The sequence below is a fragment of the Melanotaenia boesemani genome, chromosome 15, assembly GCF_017639745.1.
Source record: "Melanotaenia boesemani isolate fMelBoe1 chromosome 15, fMelBoe1.pri, whole genome shotgun sequence".
In the NCBI taxonomy this organism is placed as follows: Eukaryota; Metazoa; Chordata; class Actinopteri; order Atheriniformes; family Melanotaeniidae; genus Melanotaenia; species Melanotaenia boesemani.
In genome coordinates this window covers 26,511,911-26,535,333 of record NC_055696.1, presented here as the reverse complement: position 1 = coordinate 26,535,333, position 23,423 = coordinate 26,511,911, and the positions used below count along the sequence as shown (strand labels likewise).

The window sequence follows — 23,423 nt, the reverse complement described above, 5'->3', positions numbered from 1 at the left end:
GGATCCTTTTAAACCTGTAATAAGATTATTCCTTCAATGACAGATTTTCTTTTTCCTGCTGTGCGCGTTACCATGACGACCATGACGCTATGCCGTCATGTAAACCAGATAAATAGCATCAGATTGTTCAATGTTTGATAAAGTGATAAAATGTAAACCTGTTCTAGAGGAAATGTGAATTTAAATGATCATATCGCATTTATTTCCAAGTACATATGAGCGTCGTGACATCACTTCCTGTTGTGAAACGCAGCGGCACTGTTAGCATTAGCTGCTGATATGAGTGCCCACAGTCTTTGCATTAGCTGCAAATGTGAGCAGTAATACGCTGCTAAATACTTTCCAGGTGAATGTAATGCACACTGGTGAATGAAAACGTCTGAATGTGACATCATCGCTGCAAGAGAAGCGGATTTTGGACGGAGGCGACACAGGAAACCAATTGTGTGTAACTATGCTAAGATCTCGCCGATCCTCTCTAAGTCACGCAACAGTAGCGTCACTTTACAGGAAATGACATAAAATTCGATCTCCAAGTTTTATGAATCCTTATTTGATTTTCTTCTTTGAATTGATTAAAATCAATAAATCTATTTTTTTAAACCCAGCCCTACTCGCGGTGCAGAAGTGCCTCCTCACAATGTGTGTTTTCACTTGCAGGTATTAATTTACTCATGTGTATCCTGTACATGCACCCGGTATTTATTGTGCACGCGGTCTGTTATCCTGCAGACCCCTTTTGATTACTTGATTTCAAAATGAATCTCAGTGTTAAATGTCATGATTAATTAATCATATAGATCCTCAATATTGTCACTTTACATAAAAGATTATGTCTGCAGAACAGTGCAGCTCTTGTGCAACAACAACAAAGTTAGGCAGCATCTGCATGTTGCAGCTTGTGTAGCTTTGTTTTTGTTCTGAAAAGAGGCGTGTTGGAGTGGGAGAGTATGAGAGAGGAAGAGTTGTTTCTTCCAGACAGATATATTCATTCTTAATGGATCTGTTTTCATTATATATAAAAATAAAAAGCAAACAAAAAAAAAGTGTCATTGTGGAGGACGGCTCTCCAGCTTGTAAAACAGCTTACAAAAGTTGCAGAGGAAGTAGGGAATGCATTAAATATGTTTCACCACCTGCAGGATGACCACCAGCTTTGTTAATGTACAAAGTGTCTTTTATAATCTGTTGATGCATTAAGTATCTTACGGTGACCTTCATGGCCAAAATAAAGTCCTAATATATCAATTTTTTTTCTCCTTTTTTTTTAACATAAATCACTCAAAAACTTCAAATATGCTCAAGATTAACAAATATTAAGTTATTTTTAAGATTTTAACCATTTAAATGACTGTTTCCTTTTTTAATGATTGCATTATATATTGCAAGAAAAAAAACAATTAAAAGTTAATTATTTTACATATATATGACAAAAAAGGGTTTATGAAATAAGGATTAATGACACAGGATTAACGTATGATGATTTTATAACTTTTTTTTTTTCTCTTGGTGACAAAGGTCTGAATCACCATCAGAAACCTATGTTGAAGTGCAAAAAATTGCAGTTCACCCCTCATCCACTAGGGGCTGGCTCCAAAACAGAACAAATCCCCATAGACTCCCATGTTAAAAGACCAACTTCACAGCAGAAATAAACATGTTTAATGATTAATAGGTCAAGTTTACCTTCATGACAACTGTGAGGGGGGTGAATTTTTTTCTAACTCATCCATTTGAATGTTATTTAATCTTGAAATTCGGTTAAAGTATGTTAGTGTTTCCTTGTGTAACATTGGCATTAAGTGTTTTCAGGTTGGGCCTACAGTGCAAAATGACGGGTTAAGCAGCGTTTACTTAATGTTGCTTAAAAGGATGAGAAAAACTGAAAAACTTAAACTTTTTGGATGGAAAGTTTAGCTTTTTAAAGATGATCAACTCGGCGCGAAGTTGATGCTTTTATATTTTTTTAAATTCTTCAGTGTTGTGGTCTGCACAAGAAACCATATTTAATTCCAGATATGTGGTTTTATTTCTTTACTTATGTACCCAACAGCAGCTTTTTCTTGCTAAAGGACAGCTGAACATCATATCTAGCTAGATGTTTTTCCTGATTTCTATTTTGTACAGAATTTTCATAGTGTAGTTTCCAGAAGCAAGACTTCTTTGGAGGCGGCATGGCTCAGTGGGTAGAGTGGTCGCCCTGTAGCCCAAGGGTTGTCGGTTCGATCCCCGCCCGGAGAGCTCATGTCGAAGTGTCCCTGAGCAAGACACCAAACCCTTAATTGCTCCTGCTGGGTCGTGGTTGAGCGCCTTGCATGGCAGCTTCCGCCATCAGTGTGTGAATGGGTGTGTGAATGGGTGAATGTGACGTACATGTAAAGCGCTTTGGATAAAAGCGCTATATAAGTACAGACCATTTACTTTATTTTTATATTATTTTGTTATGTTGGCATAAAAAAAAGCGACAAGGAGCATTTATGTAATATTACACATTCATAGTGTTCTATTAATTACCTGGTAATAGGCATAATTATATCTCTGTAAGGAAAGGCAGTTTATTTGTATAGCACATTTCATGTACAGGACAATTCAATTCAAGTGCTTTACATAAAACAAAGACATTACAGATATTTAGAATAGTAAAAGGCAGCAACACGTAATCACAATAAAATAATTACTTTAAAATGATTAAAAGCAAGATAAGTTAAAAAAAGAGTTAACATGCAGATTTCATGCATAGGCGCATGAGAAAAGAAATGTTTTTAACCTGGATTTAAAAATGTCTACATTTGGTGAAAGTTTAATCTCCACTGGCAGTTTGTTCTACTTGTTTGCAGCATAACAGCTAAATGCTGCTTCTCCATGTTTAGTCTGGACTCTGGTCTGGACTCTAGTCTGGACTCTGGTCTGGACTCTAGTCTGGACTCTGGTCTGGACTCTGGTCTTGACTAGTTGACCAGAGTCTTTGGATCTAAGAGCTCTGCTAGGTTTAAATTCTCTGAACATATCACAGATGTATTCTGGGCCTAAACCATTCTGGGATTTGTAAACAATCAGAAGGGTTTTAAAATCTATTCTGTGACTGACTGGAAGCCAGTGTAAAGATTTTATAACTGGTGTGATGTGTTCAGATCTCTTAGTCCTGGTTAAAACTCTAGCAGCAGCGTTCTGGATGAGCTGCAGGTGTTTAATGCTCTTTTTAGGAAGTCCTGTTAAAAGACCATTACAGTAATCCAGCCTACTGGAGATGAATCCATCGATGAGTTTCTCTTGGTCTTTCTGGGAGACTAAACTTTTAATTCTGTTGATGTTTCTGAGCTGGTAAAAAGCTTCTTAGTGAAGCTTTGATGTGGCTGCTGAAAGTCAGATCTGAGTCTATCAACACTCCAAGGTTACGAACTTGGTTGGTAATTTTAAGAGCCCGAGTCTCCAGGTGTTTACCAATGCTGACCCTCTTCTCTTTGCTACCAAACAGAATAATCTCAGTTTTCTCTTCATTTAATTGTAGGAAATTCTCCCTCATCCAGGTGTTTATTTGCTCCAGACACTGACACAATAAGTCTATTGGGCTGCAGTCGTCTGGTGACAGAAACCGCTCCAGAAAGTCCAACCCAGTTTTCCAGCCTGTGCAACAGGATTCTGTGATCTACAGTATCAAACGCAGCACTGAGATCCAACAGAACCAGGACTGATACTTCACCAGAATCAGTTTTCAACCTAAGGGGATGTAGGGATGTTCCGAGTACCGATCCTATACCTGTGTTATAATATTAACAGGTCTATTACATTTATCATTTAAATAACTTATATTTAATATAGACTTTGATTCATTCAATGGCCTAGCATAAGTTAAACTTTAAACCAAGAATTTTATATATATATAATTCTTGTTTTATATATAGTGTGGTCTTGTTTCTTTATTTCTGCTGAATTATATAATATTATATATATATATATATATATATATATATGTGTGTGTGTGTGTGTTTTTTTAGGAGTCACAATTGTAAATAAACTCTTGTCTTTGGTACTGAATGGTTGTGGCCATAGTCATTATATACTTGGTAAGAAATGTTGATGGTAAGAGCGAAACTAATCTATACCTGATGTAAATGTAACAAAAAAGTAAGTAAAGACCAGAGCTTTACCAGTACTGGAGTTCATGTTTTTTCCCTCCTTTCATTGGCCCCGTCATGGCAACCCAGATGTTTTGTGAGGTTACTGGTATTAAAGTCTTGCAAATGAGGCATGCTACTGTTTTGCAAGTGGGATTTTTTAATGAGTAATACTGCCAAATTGCTAACATAATGCTAATGCAAAATGTTAGCACAACAGTGACTCACGTGTAGCTGTTTCTCCTACCGACTCCAAACAATTATCACGCAAGATTGTGTGACTTCCTGTGTCTGTGTGTGTGTCTGTGTGTGGTGTGGTGTGGTGTGGTGGGGTTGGGCAGGCAAAAAGAATTATAATTCTGTTTCTGTGGTATCGGATGGTGTTTAGACAGAAATATTCGCTGATCCCGAACTCTTACTTTGGGCAGGATCTGTGAGTATTTCCAATGTTAATATCAGTTTTGGCACAATTGTGTATTAAATGTCATTATTCGTACAAAATAAATCTGTAATCAAGACATTCCTTGTGTACTCTCTACTTGAGATCTCAGTGGAGACACAAAAGACCCGATCTGGAGCAAATATGTCATGCTTTTCAATAATCCAAGTTATGGCAACTTTAGGTCAAAATATGGCTATAAGAAAAAAAACATAACATTTTTCCTTTCAAGTTGCAGCCAACAAACAGTACAGTGTTTCAGCTGATTTGTACTGTGTTCATGTTTAATAAAATAGTCTTCTGAAAGTTATATCTGGCATGTGTACATTGATGTAAGCTCAGTAAAGCATCCTGCAGTGGTTAATTACAAGGCTAAACCTGTTTATTACATGTCACTAAAATCCGCCCAGTGTTTTCCACCTACAACATGATTCAGCATGTTATTTCTCATAGTTGTACAGGTTATTTATTCCACATTGTAGGTGAATACTTCCTCCTAATCTGCTTCTGTTGACCTGAGACTTTCCCACAGCTGTGAGCCTCCAAAGCAGATCGCACTGTTAAAATTTGAGCATTAGTCCCAGTAAACACTGTCTATAGAAACATTCAGGCTGCTTTAGCTCTGCGTTCATATGTGTAGGCATTTTTAAGGTTTATGAGCCAAAGACCGTGGTTGTGTTTTAAGTGTTGGCGTTGGAATGAGTTGACAGCCTCCTGGCTCCCTACTTCCTGTTTGTGGTTGGTGGCAGAGCTCTGGACCTTCAAACAGCTGGAAGTTAAGGTCACAGAGAGATGTTCTGACTGCTCTAAATTGTTTGACGTGGGAAGCTTGGTAACTTCACTCCACCAGAAACAATGTTCAACTCGACCGGGACACAAATCACTTGTCAGGAACAAGAAATGATTCAGCTAACTGGAAATTTCTTTAGGTTGTCAGCAACAGGTCTGCTTGGGAAAATGACAGGAAGTGAGAGCGGAGATTAGTGGAAGAGAGAGAGCTTTGGAAATAAAGAGAAGAGGAAGAGGGGGAAGCTCCCCGGAAGTACGCCAGATTGTTTAGAGTCAGGGTGGAGCATGGCAGCCAAGTTCTGACATGTTTAATGACTTAATGAGGATTCTGCTGCAGAACATTTTTCCCAGGGCACTGACCTCTCTACTTTTCTTAGACTTGGGCATAAACCTCAGCTGACTTGTCATTATCCTGTTGTTACAAATGAACCCAAAATGTTTAAAGGCCAGGACTGAAATTGCTGTCATATCTCACATTTCTCAGCACATTTTTTCAGATCTGTTTATGTATTTATGAAACCAGATGAGCATGTTCATCTGTTGAAAACGTTTGGAGTGAAACTTTAGCGTGAGTCGAATTCAAAGTTTTCCATGAGCATCTCACGGAAAATGATCACAGGGAAGGGAATAAAAATGAAGTGGTCGGGGTAAATCTGAGACAGACAGTTCAGTGACGGCTTTTTGTCAGACTGTATCATCAGAAAACAGTCACATTAAGCAACAGAGGAAAAAGAAGCCAGCCGAGGAGAAGATGTGGGGATGGAAAAGGAAATTAAATCATAAGAAGAATAAGTTTAGAGATTGTGAAAACAAAAGAGAAGTCATAGAGGAAGACATGAAGATTTGATTCGAAGAATTGCTCCAATGTGTGGAACCGACTAAAGGAAACCTTCTTCAAAACAAGAACAGTTGGATCAAAGATCTGATATGTGCTTTAAATAAATAAGTTAACATTAAGGAAAATATGATTTTTTTCTTAAGTTGAATGAGAAGATTCGTAGCTGTTATAAGTAAAGATGTCAAACAGCATCATTTAAACTTCTTTTTTGATTCAATGCAAACGAAAAGGACATTTTATAAAAGCTGTTTTTGAAATAGGGAAACTCCTCTGGACCAGGACTGGAGGAAAAGGAGACAATTTAAACTCAGAAGTCTGTTGTCTGGGCTTTGGGGTCGGTTCTGTTGGGGCTGAATCACCATCAGCAGCCTAAACGTATTTAAAAAAAAGAAACTACAATAGAGGAGTTAACTACTACAACAGACAGAGAAGAGCCAGTTATTGAGCCCTATATAAAATAAACAATAAGAAAAAATATGAATAATATTAGACGACTATAACTACTACTACAACTACTACTACTACGATGACGAGAGAGATTCGCCAGTTAGAGGATTGGTGCGAGCTCAACAACCTTCAGCTGAACGTCAGCAAAACCAAAAACCTGATCGGGGACTTTAGTCGGAAGCAGCAGAGGAGCTACACCCCGCTCACCGTCTGCTGGATGCAGGTGGAGAGGATGGACAGCTTCAGATATCTCGGGGTTAACATCTTGGAGGATCTGACTTGGACTACCCACATCAACACCGTGGTGGAGAAGGCCCGTCAGCGTCTCTGCCATCTGACACATTTGCAGGACTTCATATTCCCAATCAGGACACTCAAGAACTTTTACCCTGCTCTGTGGAGAGTATCCTTACAGGGAGCATCATCCTGTGGATGGGGACGAGCTCCAAGCAGGATATTCTGGCCATCCGGAGGGTGGTCTGCTCAGCTGTGTGGATCATCAGAACCCCTCCCCCACTTATAGGACATCTACAACCGAGGCTGTAGAACTAGGCCCACCAGAATCCTTAAAGAACCCACTCACCCCTGACATAGACTGTTTTAATTTAATTTTACCTTCAGGAAACAGGAAACAAAATGTTTTGTTTTAAGACCCCATTAGTCATAGACGTCCAGTCCTGGTCCTGCAGGTTTTAAGGTGGTTCCTGCTTCAACACACCTGACACGTGACAACAAGCTCTTGAGGAGATCATTTCATTTGAATCAGGTGTGTTGGAGCAGGAAAACATCTGAAGTTGCAGAATGGTGTCCCTCAAGGAAGTCTTTAATTAGGTATTTGTTCCTATCATGAAGGAGGAGCAAGTAAACACACACATATAGGTTACCACAAACAAAATGATTTAATAGATAAGAATTAATTAATTAATTAATTAATTGATCAATCCCCAATCTGATGGATCCGAATCATAGAAAGTTTTCCACTTGTGGAATATTGTCTCATCCTCACTTTCTCATCCTCATGATCCCATTGTCTCTTTCTTTTCCTCAGGACTTTTAGCCAAAAGAGGGCGGCTGTAGAGAGGGACTACGCCCAGGTAAGTGAATCTGACCCCTTTATCGTCTGTTTCACACCACTGCTGTTGCTCTCTAACATCATTCTGCGCTGCCTTGTCATTTGTGTTGCTGAAAATAAGCCTGTATTTTACAATGCAGCTCTCTAAAGACACCATGTGCGAGTGGGGTTGAGAATGTGACCCAAGAAATCTTTGCGTTCTCATGTGGTCATATAGTTCTTGAGTGGTAACCAGCCGCAGAAAAACACCACAACAGAGAGAGGAACAGCATCCACCAGAGATCCAGCGGCTCGTTTCCTCCTCTGTGTTGTTTTGGCCCGCAGCTTCCTGGAGACGCTAGCTGAAAGTCTGAAAACCCCCTCTATCCCCGTTGGCTCTGTTCTGTTTTGCAGCCCTGTGAGGAATGTCCACTAGCGCCGTAAAGAGCCGGGCCAATGTTTGTAGTTATCTAAAGAGCAACCTTACATGTCTGTTTGCTCATGTGCATCTGGTGCTCAGGAGGTTTATCGTGATTGAGAGTGAATGGAAAGCAAACCAACATCTGCTGTGGTATTGCTAAATAAGGTTTTACATTAACTTCATAGCAGGTTTACATTTGGGTTAAAAAATACGATTTACTGGGCTAGTTTGAAACAGTTCTAGGGATTAAGCCTGTTTGAAGTCACAGATTTCTGCCAGATTAGGAGCATCACAATGAGTTAATCACCTGAGCAACACTAGCTGGAGATACATGACTTATTCTTGTGAGCAAGATCTCTCCTAATGTTTTTACACAAAGATGCATCATCTTCTGGTTATTTTTGTTGTTACTGGCTTTGTTTTCTGATGTGTATGCGTCTCTTCTATGATTTCTGGGTCGAAGCTTGAAACTGTGGAGCATGTCCAAAGTGACTTTGCTGATTTCTAGTTGAACTTAATTTAATAATACTTGCTTGGCTTATTAAATCAGTATTTTGGATATAAAGATACAATATTTAATAGACTAGAGTGGTTTGTTTTTATACTGTTAAAGAAAAAGATTTCACTCATAGTTCACTATTGTTGTTTAAGTCAGAATATGTGGTAGTGGCCTAAAATGTCTGAAGCTAAAATGGTTCCAGTCGGGACTTCTTTTAGGTGTTTTACTCTAAAGACGTTATTAAAAATGTCCACCAAGATGAAGATCAGTGAAGTGTGAAGGTGAGAATGGAGCAAAGTTTATGATGTTTGTGCAGCAAACACCATAAACTTTGCTGTCACACCTGTTCACAGTCAGCAAATCGTAGTTAGTCGAGGGGGGGCAGAGACCTGGACTGGGTCCAGTTTCATGCTAGTTGGTACAAAGACTTCTTGCACTAATAATTGGAGTCCAAATGGGTCAATTATGAAGCACTTGTGGTTTAGTTTGTGTTTGAATGATAAATGGACTAGATTTTCTTCTCCACCCAAAGTCCTGTCACACCCACACAAATAGAAATACTTAAATCTGCAATTTTCAGCCTGGGGGTGTCACTCATTTTAGTCCAGAGGCCACAAACATCACATTATCATCCCAAGTGGACAGGACCAATAAAATAGCACCACAGTAAACTGTAATTAATGAAAACTTTCATTTTTTTACTTTTAGTGCTAAGAATTACAAGGACATTATCAACAAACTACTTCTTTCCCAATCTTCCCCCTCTCCTCCGGCCACTCGGTTAGTGCCAGCCAAACTAATTAAGCACACCAGCAAGACTTTTCAGCAAGACTCATGGGTGTGCCTCCTTGATTGTGCTGATTTACAAAATCACATCAGAGAGAGAGGTTAGAGGAAAACCAAAGCATATACTGAAAATAAACTAAATCAGTGTATTAACCAACTAAAAAGATCCATCTTTAGTGGATCAATACATGAACAAAAACAATGAAAAACAAATAAATGGCATCAAGGTATGTGTAGAAGTTTGAGTGCGTGTAACAATATACACGAGCGCCTGCTCAGTGAGCGGGTGTCTGCATCTTCCTCACAATATACAGTGTTCCCTTCCATCCATTATCTATACCGCTCCGTCCAATGAAGGGCCAGGGGGAAGCTGGAGCCTAACCCAGCATTTTTAACAGGTGAGAGGCTGGGTACACATTCACAGGTCACCAGTCCATCGCAGGACCAACACAGAGAGAGACAAACAACCATTCACACTCATTCCTAGGGAGAATTTAGAGTGATCAATTATCCTGACATGCATGTTTTTCAGAAAATAACGATATTTAATTTATTGTAGGAAATAAATTCTGAGTTGATGAATAATGGCAGTTATGATTAGTTGTTCTGAAAGCGAGCACCGAGTTTGCATTGCTGTTCTTATTAGGTTGGAAGATGTTGTCAGGGTTGTGCTGCCCATCAGTTATGGGATCATTTAGACCCCTTCTGCCAACGCTTGAGTCAAAGTGGGTCAGAGTGTGCTTGCTTTAGTTACACCCCCCTTCGCAGATCTCTTTTTGTAATGTGCCTTTTTTTCCGGGTCTCTTACACCTGCAGGCTGCTTTAGCCATTAGCTGATTGCTATTCAAATCACATGGTGTGGTTGAAAAAGTCCTCCTCTGTGCTGCTCTTCCTCTGCAGTCCTCACAACCCTCCTCCTCCTCCCCTGCCCTCGTTCCCATCACACTATTCTGGCATGTCCACTAGGCCAGCTCAGTTAGTGATTCTCTCTCTATCTCATCCCACAATGACAGAGTCTGTGGTAACTTTGAAGCTTCAGCACAAAGATTGCCAAGACCAGCAGGTTCAGAGACCCGGCTATGCTGGCCTCAGGACCGCATAACAGGGCTGATCTTTTTACTCTGGACAGGGGAAGGACAGATGGGCTCATTTCCTTGATCGACTCTTGCTAGGGTCTAAAGCAGAAGTCACTGCCACAAATAACAAAGAGTTTTATATTTTCTTTACTAACAGAAATTTTTATGTGAACTGTAAAGGTAGATTCTACCTGAAGCCAAAAATAAAATGCATCCATCGTTCTTCAAAATTTGTCTGTTCAGAAGATGAACATCCCATATTTATGAAAGTTAAATTAATGGAATATTAATCTTTTTTTTATTAATGTTACTATTATGTATCCTGTACAGTTGCTTCTCACCTTCATTGCAATCATTCGTAGTGATTTTTGACCAGCGAAGAGTTTGTCTCATAAGCCCCATAAATCAACCACTATTATACAACTCATTAGTGCCTAAATCCTCCACTCTGCACAGGGATGACATTCTTTCATGTTTGTAGTTTTTATTTGATTTGTAGTGGGTTTTTTAAACCCTAATCTATCTGGTAGTTGTTTCATAGTGATAGAAATATTCACATTCTTTCCATAACATTGTCTGCTCACAGCAGAGGAGTATTTTGCTTACACACCGCAACACATTCTTCTTTCTGCCCTGCTGTTCTACTTCTTCAAAGATGAAACACTGTTGGCTGAGGTGGAAGAACCTGATATGCCTCCACGGCTGAATGTGGTGAAGATAAATTACATTTTTCCTCTCAAAATGAGCTCATGTCAGGTTGGCGACTGAGCTGTGGTTAACAGGTGAATAAGTGCATTCAGTGTTGAACCAACCAAAATGATAAACTAACCACAAAATACCTTTTAATTGGTCTGTTTTTTTTTTTTACTTCTCACTATTCTGTTTATTCGTATGTCTCGATACTCCAGCTCCCTGTTGACTGCGAGAAAAGGTTGTTTAGGGCAACAGTTGTGTCACATACACATGCAGACTGGTGTAACAGGTGAGAGATGATCACAGTTGTTTCTCGCTTGGTCTCTTTCAGGCTCTCCAGAAGTTGGCAAATCAGTATCTGAAGAGGGAATGGCCAGAGAGTGTGACAGAGGAGCAAGATCACAGGTAAAGCCTCTTCTCAGGTGGCTGTTTCTAGACTCAACTAAAGGCTGGTACACACATAAGGATTTTCTAAATCTGAAGAGATTTTTTATCTGTTAGAGACCCCACACATGAAGATAAAAAAATCAGGCATGTAACAGTTTGGATCGTACTGTGTGTGGTTTGCTCCAATAATCTCAGCACAACACACACACAACGATTCTGTCCCAAAGCCAATCGAGTCCTCTGAGCCAGAAATCTTGCATGATCAAACGTGATCTAACAACAATGAAGAACCATGGCAACAACTGGAAAGCATAACACACAGCATGGCAGAGGACACACATCTGTTGTTAGCAGGAGAATCCCAAACTGAAAAATATAACCATCAGGAGACAGCATGAACACGGACTTTATATCATTCCTTGCTCCCCACTCAGTTCGTTATGTGATTGGCTAGATTCTGTTCCACATCACAGTCCACAGAGTCACGACTCAGGAGTCGTCGGCTTTCCTCACACGTGAAGATTTTTGGTCGTAAATATTGAGCATGTTTAAGACTTGAGATGGTTGGCCACGACCCGTTTCGGAGCCGATTGTCGTGACGAATTTGCTTTTAACATACCTCAGACCACATGATTATTTTATAGGATAATCTTAGCAGCATTTAAGAAAATCTGTCCGAGTCAGGCTAGGTACATGCAAACGCCCAATTAACTGGAGTCTTATAAGATTTTCCTGTCAGATTTCAAGAGTTTCCTCCTGAAATCCACCTTGTAATCCTACCCTCTGTTGGGATCAGAGTAATGCCATTTTGTTGGATCAAAGTTATCCGAATCCAACTCAAAAGGTTTGAACAACCCAAAAAAATTTCATCAGGTTAAAACAATCTTTGTGTGTACCAGCCTAACATAAATGGCTAAAACTTTTAAGTTTAGTGAATCTCTAGGAAGACACCAGTAAGGGGTAACCAACTTTATTAGACCCTGTCTGTTAGGAGTAATGCTGGGCAGTATGACCAAAATTATAAGTTGTTGTATTTTATGATATCAGTTTCACTTGATTTGACTTTTTTTTTCATGCATGACTGGGTGTTAACCATATTTTCCAGTGACTGAGAGAAGAATTACTACAGGAGGTTGGTTATAATAGACTATTACCCCTGATTTCCTCCGGGTGCGTGTGCACCACGTTACAGCTGCACCACGGTTTTGTTCCGACCTCCGTCCTACAGCAGGAGCGTGTCAGGTGTGGAACGCCCGCGAGTGCAGTCCACCTAGCAGATCACGAAATCACAGGAGAATTGGAGAATTTTGTGATTCTCCACTTCCAGGATAAACATCAGGATAAACATTCGTCTTCCATGATAAAAAAAAAAAAAAAAAACCCTGACCGGTAATGTTTACATGGTTCAGCAGCGCACGGCGGCTTTTATTTTGAAAAATACCAGAAGCTTTTACACTGCTCCCATGTCTGATTTCCTGTCTGCCCCTATCTGAACTCCAGAAATTGACCCATTCTGGGTGTGTGCTCCGTCAACAATAGACCCAGCGCGTAAATTTAGCGGAGAGCCGCGACAATGCGCATCTGGGACGGGCTGCGGTGCGCCCGGTGGAAACCAAACCTCTGACTAAAACGGCCGCGAATAGCAGTGGAGCCGTAACGTGCTGTGCACGCGTCCGGTGGAAATCACGGGTTAGACTATTAGAGTGTACATTTTATCGAAGCACAAACATTTTAATGTCCACATTGTCTTGATCATGTCCTTTAATCCGTCTTTTCTGCAGAACTTATCAGAACCAGGTCATCAGTAGATCAATGGATTGTTATGCCGTTGGTTATCTGCATCCACCGCTTGCTGTGTTTAGTGTAGTCAGTACCACTAGTAAACACTTCCACATGTGACATCTGACTCAAGTGTGCTTCATCTTTTTGTTGTACCTTGTGGATGTGGAGGATGCTGATCTTAGTTTCAGACATTCTTGGTTCATGTTTGCAGCGGATTGCTCATGTTGCCGCCTCCTGTGACAGCTTTAGCTCAACAGCATTTTCAGGTCCAAGTTCAGCCTTTTAAAATCAAAGTATCTTCTTGACAACAGATCTGGCTCCCCTTTTCTGTGTCATCATATTCAACATCAATGTCTGCTCACTTTTCTCCATCCATTTTTACTGCTCAGCATCTCCAATAACACAGCTGTTCTTCTGCATGTTTACTGGTGCAGCAGTGAAAAAGGTCCCCCTCACACAGTTTCCTGCTGAGCCACGTTCCCTGCATTGTCTAGGCTGTTTAAACCAGTGTTTGTGGTGGAAGACAAATCATAACACAAATAAAAACTATTTTTAGTACGAACCAGTTTATTTCCCAACACACAAAGACAAAGTTGCTGCTGCTAATAACAACCTGACAAGCCCGAAATTTACTTCATCTTCTTTTCTTCCACAAAATGACCCCACAGAGAATAAAAAGATGAAGTCATTCATAATAATGTTTTTGTTTAATTGTACAGCCATACCTAAACAACTAATCACTTGCTCTTCATAAGACTGTTTCAGTGTTAAAGCCTGTGTGTGTTTTTGCTTGTTGAAGGAACATGTACTGTGTATGGAGGGCATATTTGGAGGGCACTGTCCAGGCCGCCCAGTTCAGAATTAGCGCCTGTGAGAACTACAAAGTCCAGGTTGCCGATCCGGTCAAGACAGCACGACTGCAGAAGGAGCAGCAGCTCAGGAAGGTAAAACAGGACGACACCAGATCTGATCAGGTTTCAGTCACGTCTGTTTTTAGAAACATTCACATCTCCGCTGATGCAATCAGGGTGTGTTTGTTCTTTACGGGTAAAAGAGTTTACGGGCAAAAGTTAGGCTTCCGAACATGATGCATGACGTGTCTAGTTCTGGACTTTAGCCACATCATTTCTGATTTTTGGAAAAAATGATCTTGATGTGCAGTTTAATTTTTTTATCTTGAGGTCTTTAACTGCACTTGCAGCTACAGCAGATAAGTCTAAACCAAATGCCCAAGCAATTCAGAATCACAGTAAAATCCAGATGAGAGATATGTAATCTATAGATGCAAATATGTAAATACGTCTGCTTCTAATAAAGGTCTTTCTGCTTATTTACATTTATTTTATTTAATAATGCAGAGGTTTGGACAGGCGCTTTTCACCTGTAAATATAGAATGATGAAGTGAGACAGAGATGACAAAACTCAGACAACTTCCTGTTTCTTCCACACCAACAGGAAGTTTAACACCCACTAATTCATTATGTACTTCTTATTTATACAGTCATCTGTTTCTGCTGTCAGAACTAAACAAGTGTGAGGGACACACTGTGAGGGACATAATCATGATCTACTTGTTTACTAGATGTTCTCAAGATTTACCACTTATTTATTTTATAATATGGCTGACAAAATACACAGAGTTTTATCCTGACACCTGAGATCCACTGACATTTAAAAAAAGATTACAAAGATAGCGGTACTGTTCTTTTACAGAAGTGAATGCAGTCCTTTGGCTGCAAGCACAACCTCCAAATGTTAAATTGTGGAAAGAGAAGATTAAAAGATGTTAATTATGTTAAAAGCTGCAACATGGATGTTTTCATGGTGGTTTGGTCACTGGTTATCAGTTGGGTTAAAAACTAAGAGAGTAAAGAGTCTGAGTGTTCTTAAGGCAAATTTCTAATGATTCTGAAGCAGAAGCAGATGGAATATATTTATATATTCTTTGTCCTTAGTAGAACTTCATGTAAACAAACATAATGCTGATAAACTAAGTAAGAAATAATCTGATATTTAGGGACAAAAGCCACAGTAATTGCTTTTATTATTAGCAGCTGCTATCAGCTTAGTATTTGCAATTTGGAGGACCGTACATGCAGGCTCCACTTGTTTCTTGCTAGGAAGGTCTAACAGGAATGTCCAAAGTCCGTCCTCGGGAGCAGCTGTCCTGCAGGTTTTCAATGTTTCCCTTCTGTAAACACACCTGACTCATATTAAATGGATCCAACAACCTATGAAGTTCTGCATAATGACTCATTAGTTTGAGTCAGGTGTGTTAGAGCAGTGAAACATGGAAAACCTGCAGGATTGTGGCCCTCGAGGACAGGAGCTGGACACTCCACCCGTCACTGCTCAGAAACTTAACCTCTACTCTCTCGTTTCTGATGGACACTGATGGACTGCCTTCAGCTTGCAATGCTGCTCTTGTTTACCCTCGGCCTTTAGGACTTGCCATCATCATTCCTGTACCTAACACAAAACATGACGTCACTTTTCAGCTTATTTTTCAGAGATATTTGCATTTTTCTCTGATGATGTGCTGCAGAAATAATCATTTGCATAAATGTAAAGTTCAGTGTTGTTTCTCTCCAACTTGGTCCTCAGTGTATCGAGCAACTGACGGTTGTCCAGGCTGAGCTGCAGGAGTCGGTGAAGGAGCTGACTAAGACTAGGAAGAAGTACCAGGAAGCTGAGACCATGGCACAGGCTGTCCGAGAGAAGGCTGAGCTTGATGCCAAGTATGACCCAAATTACTTTTCTTATCTTTATATGATTAAAATCACGTCATCCAAAAGTTTACAACCAGAGACATCAAGAGACGTGTTCTGTCAGTTCGGCCTCTACTGCTTCCTGTCAAAGTCCTGGGCAATGAGAAGTACATCTCCGGACTTGTAAAGCTAGAGGAACTTAATCAGCTCTAAACTGGCTGTCCAGTACAACAAATAGGTGATAACTGTAGTAATAAACTGGGTTTTACTGCACATCACAACAATGTTTGTATTTTCCAAGTTATCAGCTGTACTGCTTTAGATGACTTCCTTATTCTCCTGGTGTCTGACTTGATATTAGGTCAACTTTGAAGTTGAACTTGCAAGTCAAACTCAGCAAAAGTTTGAAGGAGCACAAAGCCAGCAACATAAGGCCAATAGGAGTAATTCCTGCATTTTGCACCAACGCGTCTGCTCTGGAGGATCTCGGGTCATCTCTGTTTGTGCAGCAGCTGCCTCTTCCATCTCCTTTCATGTTGTTCCGTGAATCATAACGGCTGCTGGTGGTCAGCTGATCAGCTTTTCTCTTTAGTTGCTTTTGTTCATCGTTGAGCTGAGAAGAAAGAAACTAGCGGTTCTTGGTTCACACCGTCACATATTCACCTCAAAGTATTGTTTTTGGCACAGTAGTTCTCTATCACAGTAGTTGGCTGGTGGTAGACCGGGTTTTTACTTCAGCTATGCAGGGGCGAGTCTAAAAAAGTTCTGATAGGGGGCCAGGCAGAAGCACTGACCAAGAAAAGGGGGTCACAAATGAGACCTTTTTTAGGTCTAGATTTTATTAAATAGTGAACTGATTATTACAACTAAAGCGATCGTCTAATTTAAAATAAGTGAAGAAAAACGTGTAAAACAAACAGCCAATGATCTATTTTATCAACAGGGTTTACTTTGGGTGATGCTGCTGTAGGACTTTTGGTTTTTCATTCATATTGACTGTTTAACATAGGCAGACATCACCATGGAGACTGGTGGTGCGATGATGATAGATGAATTCTGCATCATGTACTAGAACATGGTAGAGAATATGCAAAACAACATAAAGAAGTACATTACATGCTGCATTTACTGACCCTTGGACATCTGACGTTTACCCAAGGGAAGGTCAGTCAACACAAACTATTTGTAAACAATGGCTCGTTCTGTTGTTAGTGAAGACATATTTCAGACATAGTTGCGAATGTAATTAATCATGATTAAGTCATTTTTAAGCTGTGATTAATCTAATTAAAAATTTTAAGTTTGATGGACATATCGCCAACCAATCTTTTAGAACGGGCTGGTTAAAATGATTGGATACTGGTTTTTTTTTTCAGTCCTGTACGTTCTACAGGTGACTAAATATTTTTATTTTTGTGTTAGAGCATTTAATTAATTGGCTTCATTTGGTGTGTCAAGGGGATTTTAAGCAATATAGTGAAAAATGCTCCTGAGAATCATCTCCTACCCTACCTTTAATGTAAATGTTAGGTATATTAGGATTAAAGTGGTGTTCTTAAAGGGGAAAATAATGAATACTCAGGGAAAATAGCCTGCGCTCAGACTTGTTGGCAGACTTGAGGACGCTGCTCATCAACACTTTGTCCTGGCATGAAATGAACAGCTGGCACTTTGACTCACCACAATTCTGATAATTCTCTGCCCATCAGGAAAGTCTCAGAAGAGCAAAGAAAACTTTGCCAGTAAGAATTAACAGCTGGACCAGCACTTGTTTGAACTTTGATACTGGCTTTTTCTGTCTGCTGGTTCCATACACCCACATACGCATCATTCAGACTTTCAGATCTCTTTGTTTGTGAATCAGTGCGTTTACATGCACAAGGTCAGTATTTTTGATTAGGCTCTAGCAGTTGATCAGTATCCAGTCTGTGGTGCTGCGACTCTCTTATTTAACATGTGACCCAAACATTCAGCTGAGAACGTCTGCTAGTGGAAGTTTGACTTTGGTCCAGGATCTGTCCCTTATTCACATCCTGGTAAACAGCAGATTAGAGACTTGGTGAAGTGTACACATGGTAGTGTTCAGCAAGTGAAATTTTTTGTTGAAATGTGTTGTTCATTATTGTTGTTTGCTTGTCAGGTCCAAGTTAAGCCTCTTCCAGTCAAGGTCCAGTCTCCAGAGGGCCAGTGTTAAGGTAGGCTCTCCACATGTGACCACCTGCTCCACATTTAAACGCTGCAGTCACTGAACTGCGTGAACTTTTCGTTTCAGCTGAAAGCCAAGAGAAGCGAGTGTACCTCCAAAGCCACCCACGCCAGAAACGACTACCTTCTCACACTAGCAGCTGCCAACGCCCACCAGCAGCGCTACTACAGCACAGACCTCATGGACTGCATCAAGGTGATGCCATATGTCTCAGTGTGGGGCGGACTGAGGAAGATAAACATACTCAAAAGCTAAAACCTCTTTTCTGCTCATGTCTGCAGATCTTAGATGGCAGAATCTACGAGCAGGTAAAAGATTACCTGGCGTCACTTTGTCAGTCTGAGCTGGAAATGTACCAGACTGTAAACAACACCTTCAACCAGCTTCTGAACAGCTCAAATGGGGTGAGTTTAAAACCCACACAACATCTAGTACCTCAAATCCATGAGTGTATACACAGCTGGCCAGCCCTGAGTCTTTAACAGGCATCTGCTGAGACTGAGTTCAGTCCGGCTTACAGTATATGCTTGAAATAAAGCAGATTATTGAAATCAGATTGGTTAATTTAACTTGAAATAAATGAGTCAAAGGCTCATGAGCAGAGAACCCTGTCTGATTGACTGTGACTGGTATTGAACTGAGCCATAAACAGCTTAACTTTATCTAAAGTTTGTTTAAAGGAAACCTTCTCCCTGAGCTCGACACCTCTCTTCCAGTGTCTTCTAAAAATATAAAAAGGAAGTAGCAGTAGGAGTGTTAGATAAAAACTTGAGGCTTGTAATCAAGGATGTTATGTATGGGGGTTTCCGCTACATGTAAGTGATTGTGGTGCACCGCCACAACAAAATAAAAGCTGCCATGCCTTCAGAATTATGTTTATTTTTCAGATGTTACAATTGTAAATTATATTGTATGAATGGATCCATATGAACGTAAAGTCAATATTTGCATACAGTTACGGACCATAATAAGTATGTGACATTGTACTCGGGAAATTATATCTACTATAGGAAATTTTTTGTCATTGTTGAAGAACCACATATTTTCTATTTTTAGATTTTAAGATAAAGAAAAACAAAACTTTTGCAAAAAGAGGATAGACAGACTGTCTTCTATGGGATGTAGATATTTGTAGAAAATGATGAAAAATAAAAAAAAGTCCATAGCTTCCAACCTAATGACAAGAAAACAGATAAAACAAAAATGTTAGTGGTACTTTTATTGTCATTATGTTGTGGAAATTCAATGCAATTATTCCATGAAAAAAACTGAAAAATTGCTAAAAACTTGCATTTGTTATTATATATGTATTTAAAGACATTAGTTAGTTCTTTAGCATTTTTAGCCATCTGTTGAGAGTCATTATGGAAGGTCCAGAGGGCCACTTGCAGCTCCGGAGCCACAAACACTAAATCAGACCCCTGATTTAGTGTTTGTAAACCAAAATTTACTGCATTTTTTTCCATATAGCAATAGGCCTTCTGTTAAAGGAAAAGTTCATTTTGCACGTAACAATGCGATTAATCACGATTAATTACAACATTTCATGCGATTAATTGTGATTAAAAGTTTAATCGTTATATATATATATATATATATATATATATATATGCACGTGTGTTTGTGTATTCGCACACTGAATGCTTACATTATAGCTAAAACGACTACAAATGTTTGAAAAAATCTAAAAAATAAAGTAAGTACAACTGAGTGCAGTTGAAAGTTCAGCATATCAGTAAAGTACTGTAAAAGTTTTTGGCTCAGAATAAATCAGGAATTTATAATTTTAGTCTGAATCTCTGTGTGTCAGCTGACCTCACCACCTCAGCAACTACTAATTAATTGAAATGGTTTGAGTTACTCTGGGCTGCTCGGTTACATGCTCCTGAGTTCTTGCAGTCTGGGCTGTTCAGGTCATCTTGCCTTGATGGACTCAGAGAGGCATTTAGTTTCTGCTCAGGCCAGAATATGAACAAATCATTAGAGAGGGAAGAGGTGGTGCAGTGGTTTTTCTGGCTAAGCTCACATTTCAGCCCATGTGCTTCCTGTGTCAACACAGACACAGATCTTATGTGTTCTCTGCATAAGGCCACGTTTAGTTTGTCTAAATTAAGTTTTAAAGAAGCTTTATTCTTTGTGTCCTGTAATCTGTGGTTTAAGAATAGATTGCAAATATATATTTTTACCTCCCATCTTTTGGTCTACAAAAGTGACATTCTCAGAACTGGTACAGCGCCTTGCACAAGTATTCACCCCCTTGGCCTTTTACCGAATTTGTTACATTGCAACCTCTAATTTGAATATTTTTCACAAATCAGAATTTTATTTGATGGATCTGCACAAAATAGTCCAAGTTTTGAAGTGAAATGAGAAATACAAATACAAAAAAGACATTTCAAAAATAAAAAACTGAAAATTGCCATGTGCATATGTATTCACCCCCCCAATGTCGGTACTTTGTAGAGCCACCTTTTGCGGCGATCACAGCTGCAAGTTGTTTTTGATAAGTCTCTACGAGTTTACCACATCTTGCCACTGGGATTTTTGCCCATTCTTCAAGGGAAAACTGCTCCAGCTCCTTCAGGTTTGATGGTTTGCGCTTATGAACAGCAATCTTTAAGTCTGACCACAGATTCTAAATTGGATTGAGGTCTGGACTTTGACTAGGCCATTCCAACACATTTACATTTTTCTCCTTAAGCCACTCAAGTGTTGCTTTTGCAGTATGCTTGGGGTCATTGTCCTGCTGGAAGGTGAACCTCCGTCCTAGTCTCAGATCACTGACAGATTGGTAGAGGTTTTGCTCAAGAATACTTCTGTATTTAGCACCATCCATCTTTGCCTCGACTCGGACCAGTTTCCCAGTGCCTGCTGCTGAAAAACATCCCCACAGCATGATGCTGCCACCACCATGTTTCACTGTGGGGATGGTGTTCTTGGGGTGATGGGATGTGTTGGGTGTGCGCCAGACATACCGTTTTCCTTGATGGCCAAAAAGCTCAATTATAGTCTCATCTGACCAGAGCACCTTTCTCCATACATTTTGACAATCTCCCACGTGCCTTTGTGCAAAGTCAAAACGTGCCTTCTTATTTTTAGCAGAAAGTAATGGCTTTCTTCTGGCCACCCTTCCATAAAACCCAGCTCTGTGGAGTGTACGGCTGATTGTGGTCCTATGGACAGATACTCCAGCCTCTGCTGTGGAACTCTGCAGCTCCTCCAGGGTTACCTTCGGTCTCTGGGCTGCCTCTCTGGTTAATGCCCTCCTTGCCCGGTCTGTCAGTTTTGGTGGGCGGCCCTCTCTTGGCAGGTTTGTTGTGGTGCCATGTTCTTTCCATTTGATGATGATGGATTTTATGGTGCTCCTGGGGATCATCAAAGATTTAGATATTTTTTTATAACCTAACCCAGACTTGTACTTCTCAACAACTGTCTCTGACTTGTTTGGAGAGTTCTTTGGTCTTCATAGTGGTGTTTGGTTAGCGGCGCCCCTTCATTAGATGTTGCAGCCTCTGAGACCTTTCAGAAGAGGTGTATATATACTGATAGATCATGTGACACTTAGATTGGACACAGGTGAACTTTGTTTCACTCATAGTGTGACTTCTGAAGGTAATTGGTTGGACCAGAGCATTTTAGGGCCTTCATAACAAAGGGGGTGAATACATATGCACATGGCAATTTTCAGTTTTTTATTTTTGAAATGTCTTTTTTGTATTTGTATTTCTCATTTCACTTCAAAACTTGGACTATTTTGTGCAGATCCATCAAATAAAATTCTGATTTGTGAAAAATATTCAAATTAGAGGTTGCAATGTAACAAATTCGGTAAAAGGCCAAGGGGGTGAATACTTGTGCAAGGCACTGTAAATAGATTTTATAAATAGATGAGTTAAAACTGTTATCTGATCTTTCTTTCTATATAGATTAATTCAGTTTTTTTTGTTTGTTTTATTTAGTTGTAGGTTTTTAGTGTTCTAATGTTAATCCTGCTGTGTTTTAAATTCTCTGCTTAATTAGATTAATTAAATGTCACAGTAATAGTACAAAAATATCATGAAGAAGCACCAAGAAACAAACCAAACTTATTTGTACTATTTGACATAAAATTATGAGCCGAGTATCTTGGCTTTTATTATGCAGGCACTATTATTATTTATTTTTTTTATTTTTAAAACTCTTTATTTTAACTTATTGCAGTCTGAAATGTTAAGGACATATTAAGGAGACCAGTCTGTCCCCTTAATATGTCCTTATATATTCCATATTCCATACAGCAGTGGTTCTCAAATTGGGGGGGCGCAGCAACATGACAGGGGGGTGCATGGGATTGGGAAAATGTATCAGAAAAACTAATGTTTTGATGACTTGATGACTTTGATGAAGATGAAGACTTTGATGACTTTAGTGATTTTTTTATTCCTCCAAAGGGGGGCACGGTAGAAAAAGTTTGAGAACCACTGCCCTACAGTATGTGAGCGCGACTTTTATGTACTTCCCACACTTTACAGCTGTGTTCGTGTCATTTAATTAATATAAAAAATAATTGATTTTGAACTTTTACGAATTGCAATTGAATTTTGTCGCATCAATTAAAATAGATTAAATAGTAAATTGGCCCACTCCACTAAATATCCATTGCTGTTCCTGTAAATGTAGAAAACTAATATGTCAAAAGTGTGAACAGCTCACATCACAACCGCAGACATTCATCAGTCAATCATTTAGTTTTATGGTAACAACACAGGCTCCATCCACCGTTCATGCTGAAAGATGCAGTTATAATACATGTGTAACGAACACGTGGGGTCTGTTCAACATTTGTGCACAAACCTAAGCAGGTATTTATTTTTCCCTTTCAAACATCTGCAGGTTCTGCAGGAGTTTCACCAGCAGATGTTTGTACAACAGAACTCCATGTTTCAGCAAACCTCAGAGTTCTTGTACCAACCCACGGACTCAGATACGGTAAATCAGGCTTTTTATTGGCTGTTTGCTAAATGCATCAAGTGTTGAGTTTTAGAATGAATGTAGAATCAAAGGCTTTCAGTACTTCTGATGACTGTGTGAGTGGTTGATAACTTCATCATACAGTTATCGTTCTTACTGTTTTGTTAATAATTTCAGTCAGTAATTGAATTTGAAAATATAGATGTTGATTGTAGAAAAAGACTGGTACCTGTAA

At 39.6% G+C, this 23,423-nt stretch overlaps 1 protein-coding gene across 1 annotated transcript in view; it reads left to right on the top strand.

The window, feature by feature from the left end:
* Positions 1 to 23,423, top strand: part of LOC121654010 (F-BAR and double SH3 domains protein 2-like) — a 49,200-nt gene that overhangs the window by 8,064 nt on the left and 17,713 nt on the right. The window contains exons 3-10 of the mRNA XM_042007836.1: positions 7,677 to 7,722; positions 11,486 to 11,559; positions 14,123 to 14,267; positions 15,929 to 16,062; positions 18,173 to 18,227; positions 18,305 to 18,433; positions 18,520 to 18,642; positions 23,111 to 23,206. Coding sequence (XP_041863770.1) covers positions 7,677 to 7,722; positions 11,486 to 11,559; positions 14,123 to 14,267; positions 15,929 to 16,062; positions 18,173 to 18,227; positions 18,305 to 18,433; positions 18,520 to 18,642; positions 23,111 to 23,206 — 802 coding nt within the window. The remainder of the gene's footprint in view (positions 1 to 7,676; positions 7,723 to 11,485; positions 11,560 to 14,122; positions 14,268 to 15,928; positions 16,063 to 18,172; positions 18,228 to 18,304; positions 18,434 to 18,519; positions 18,643 to 23,110; positions 23,207 to 23,423) is intronic.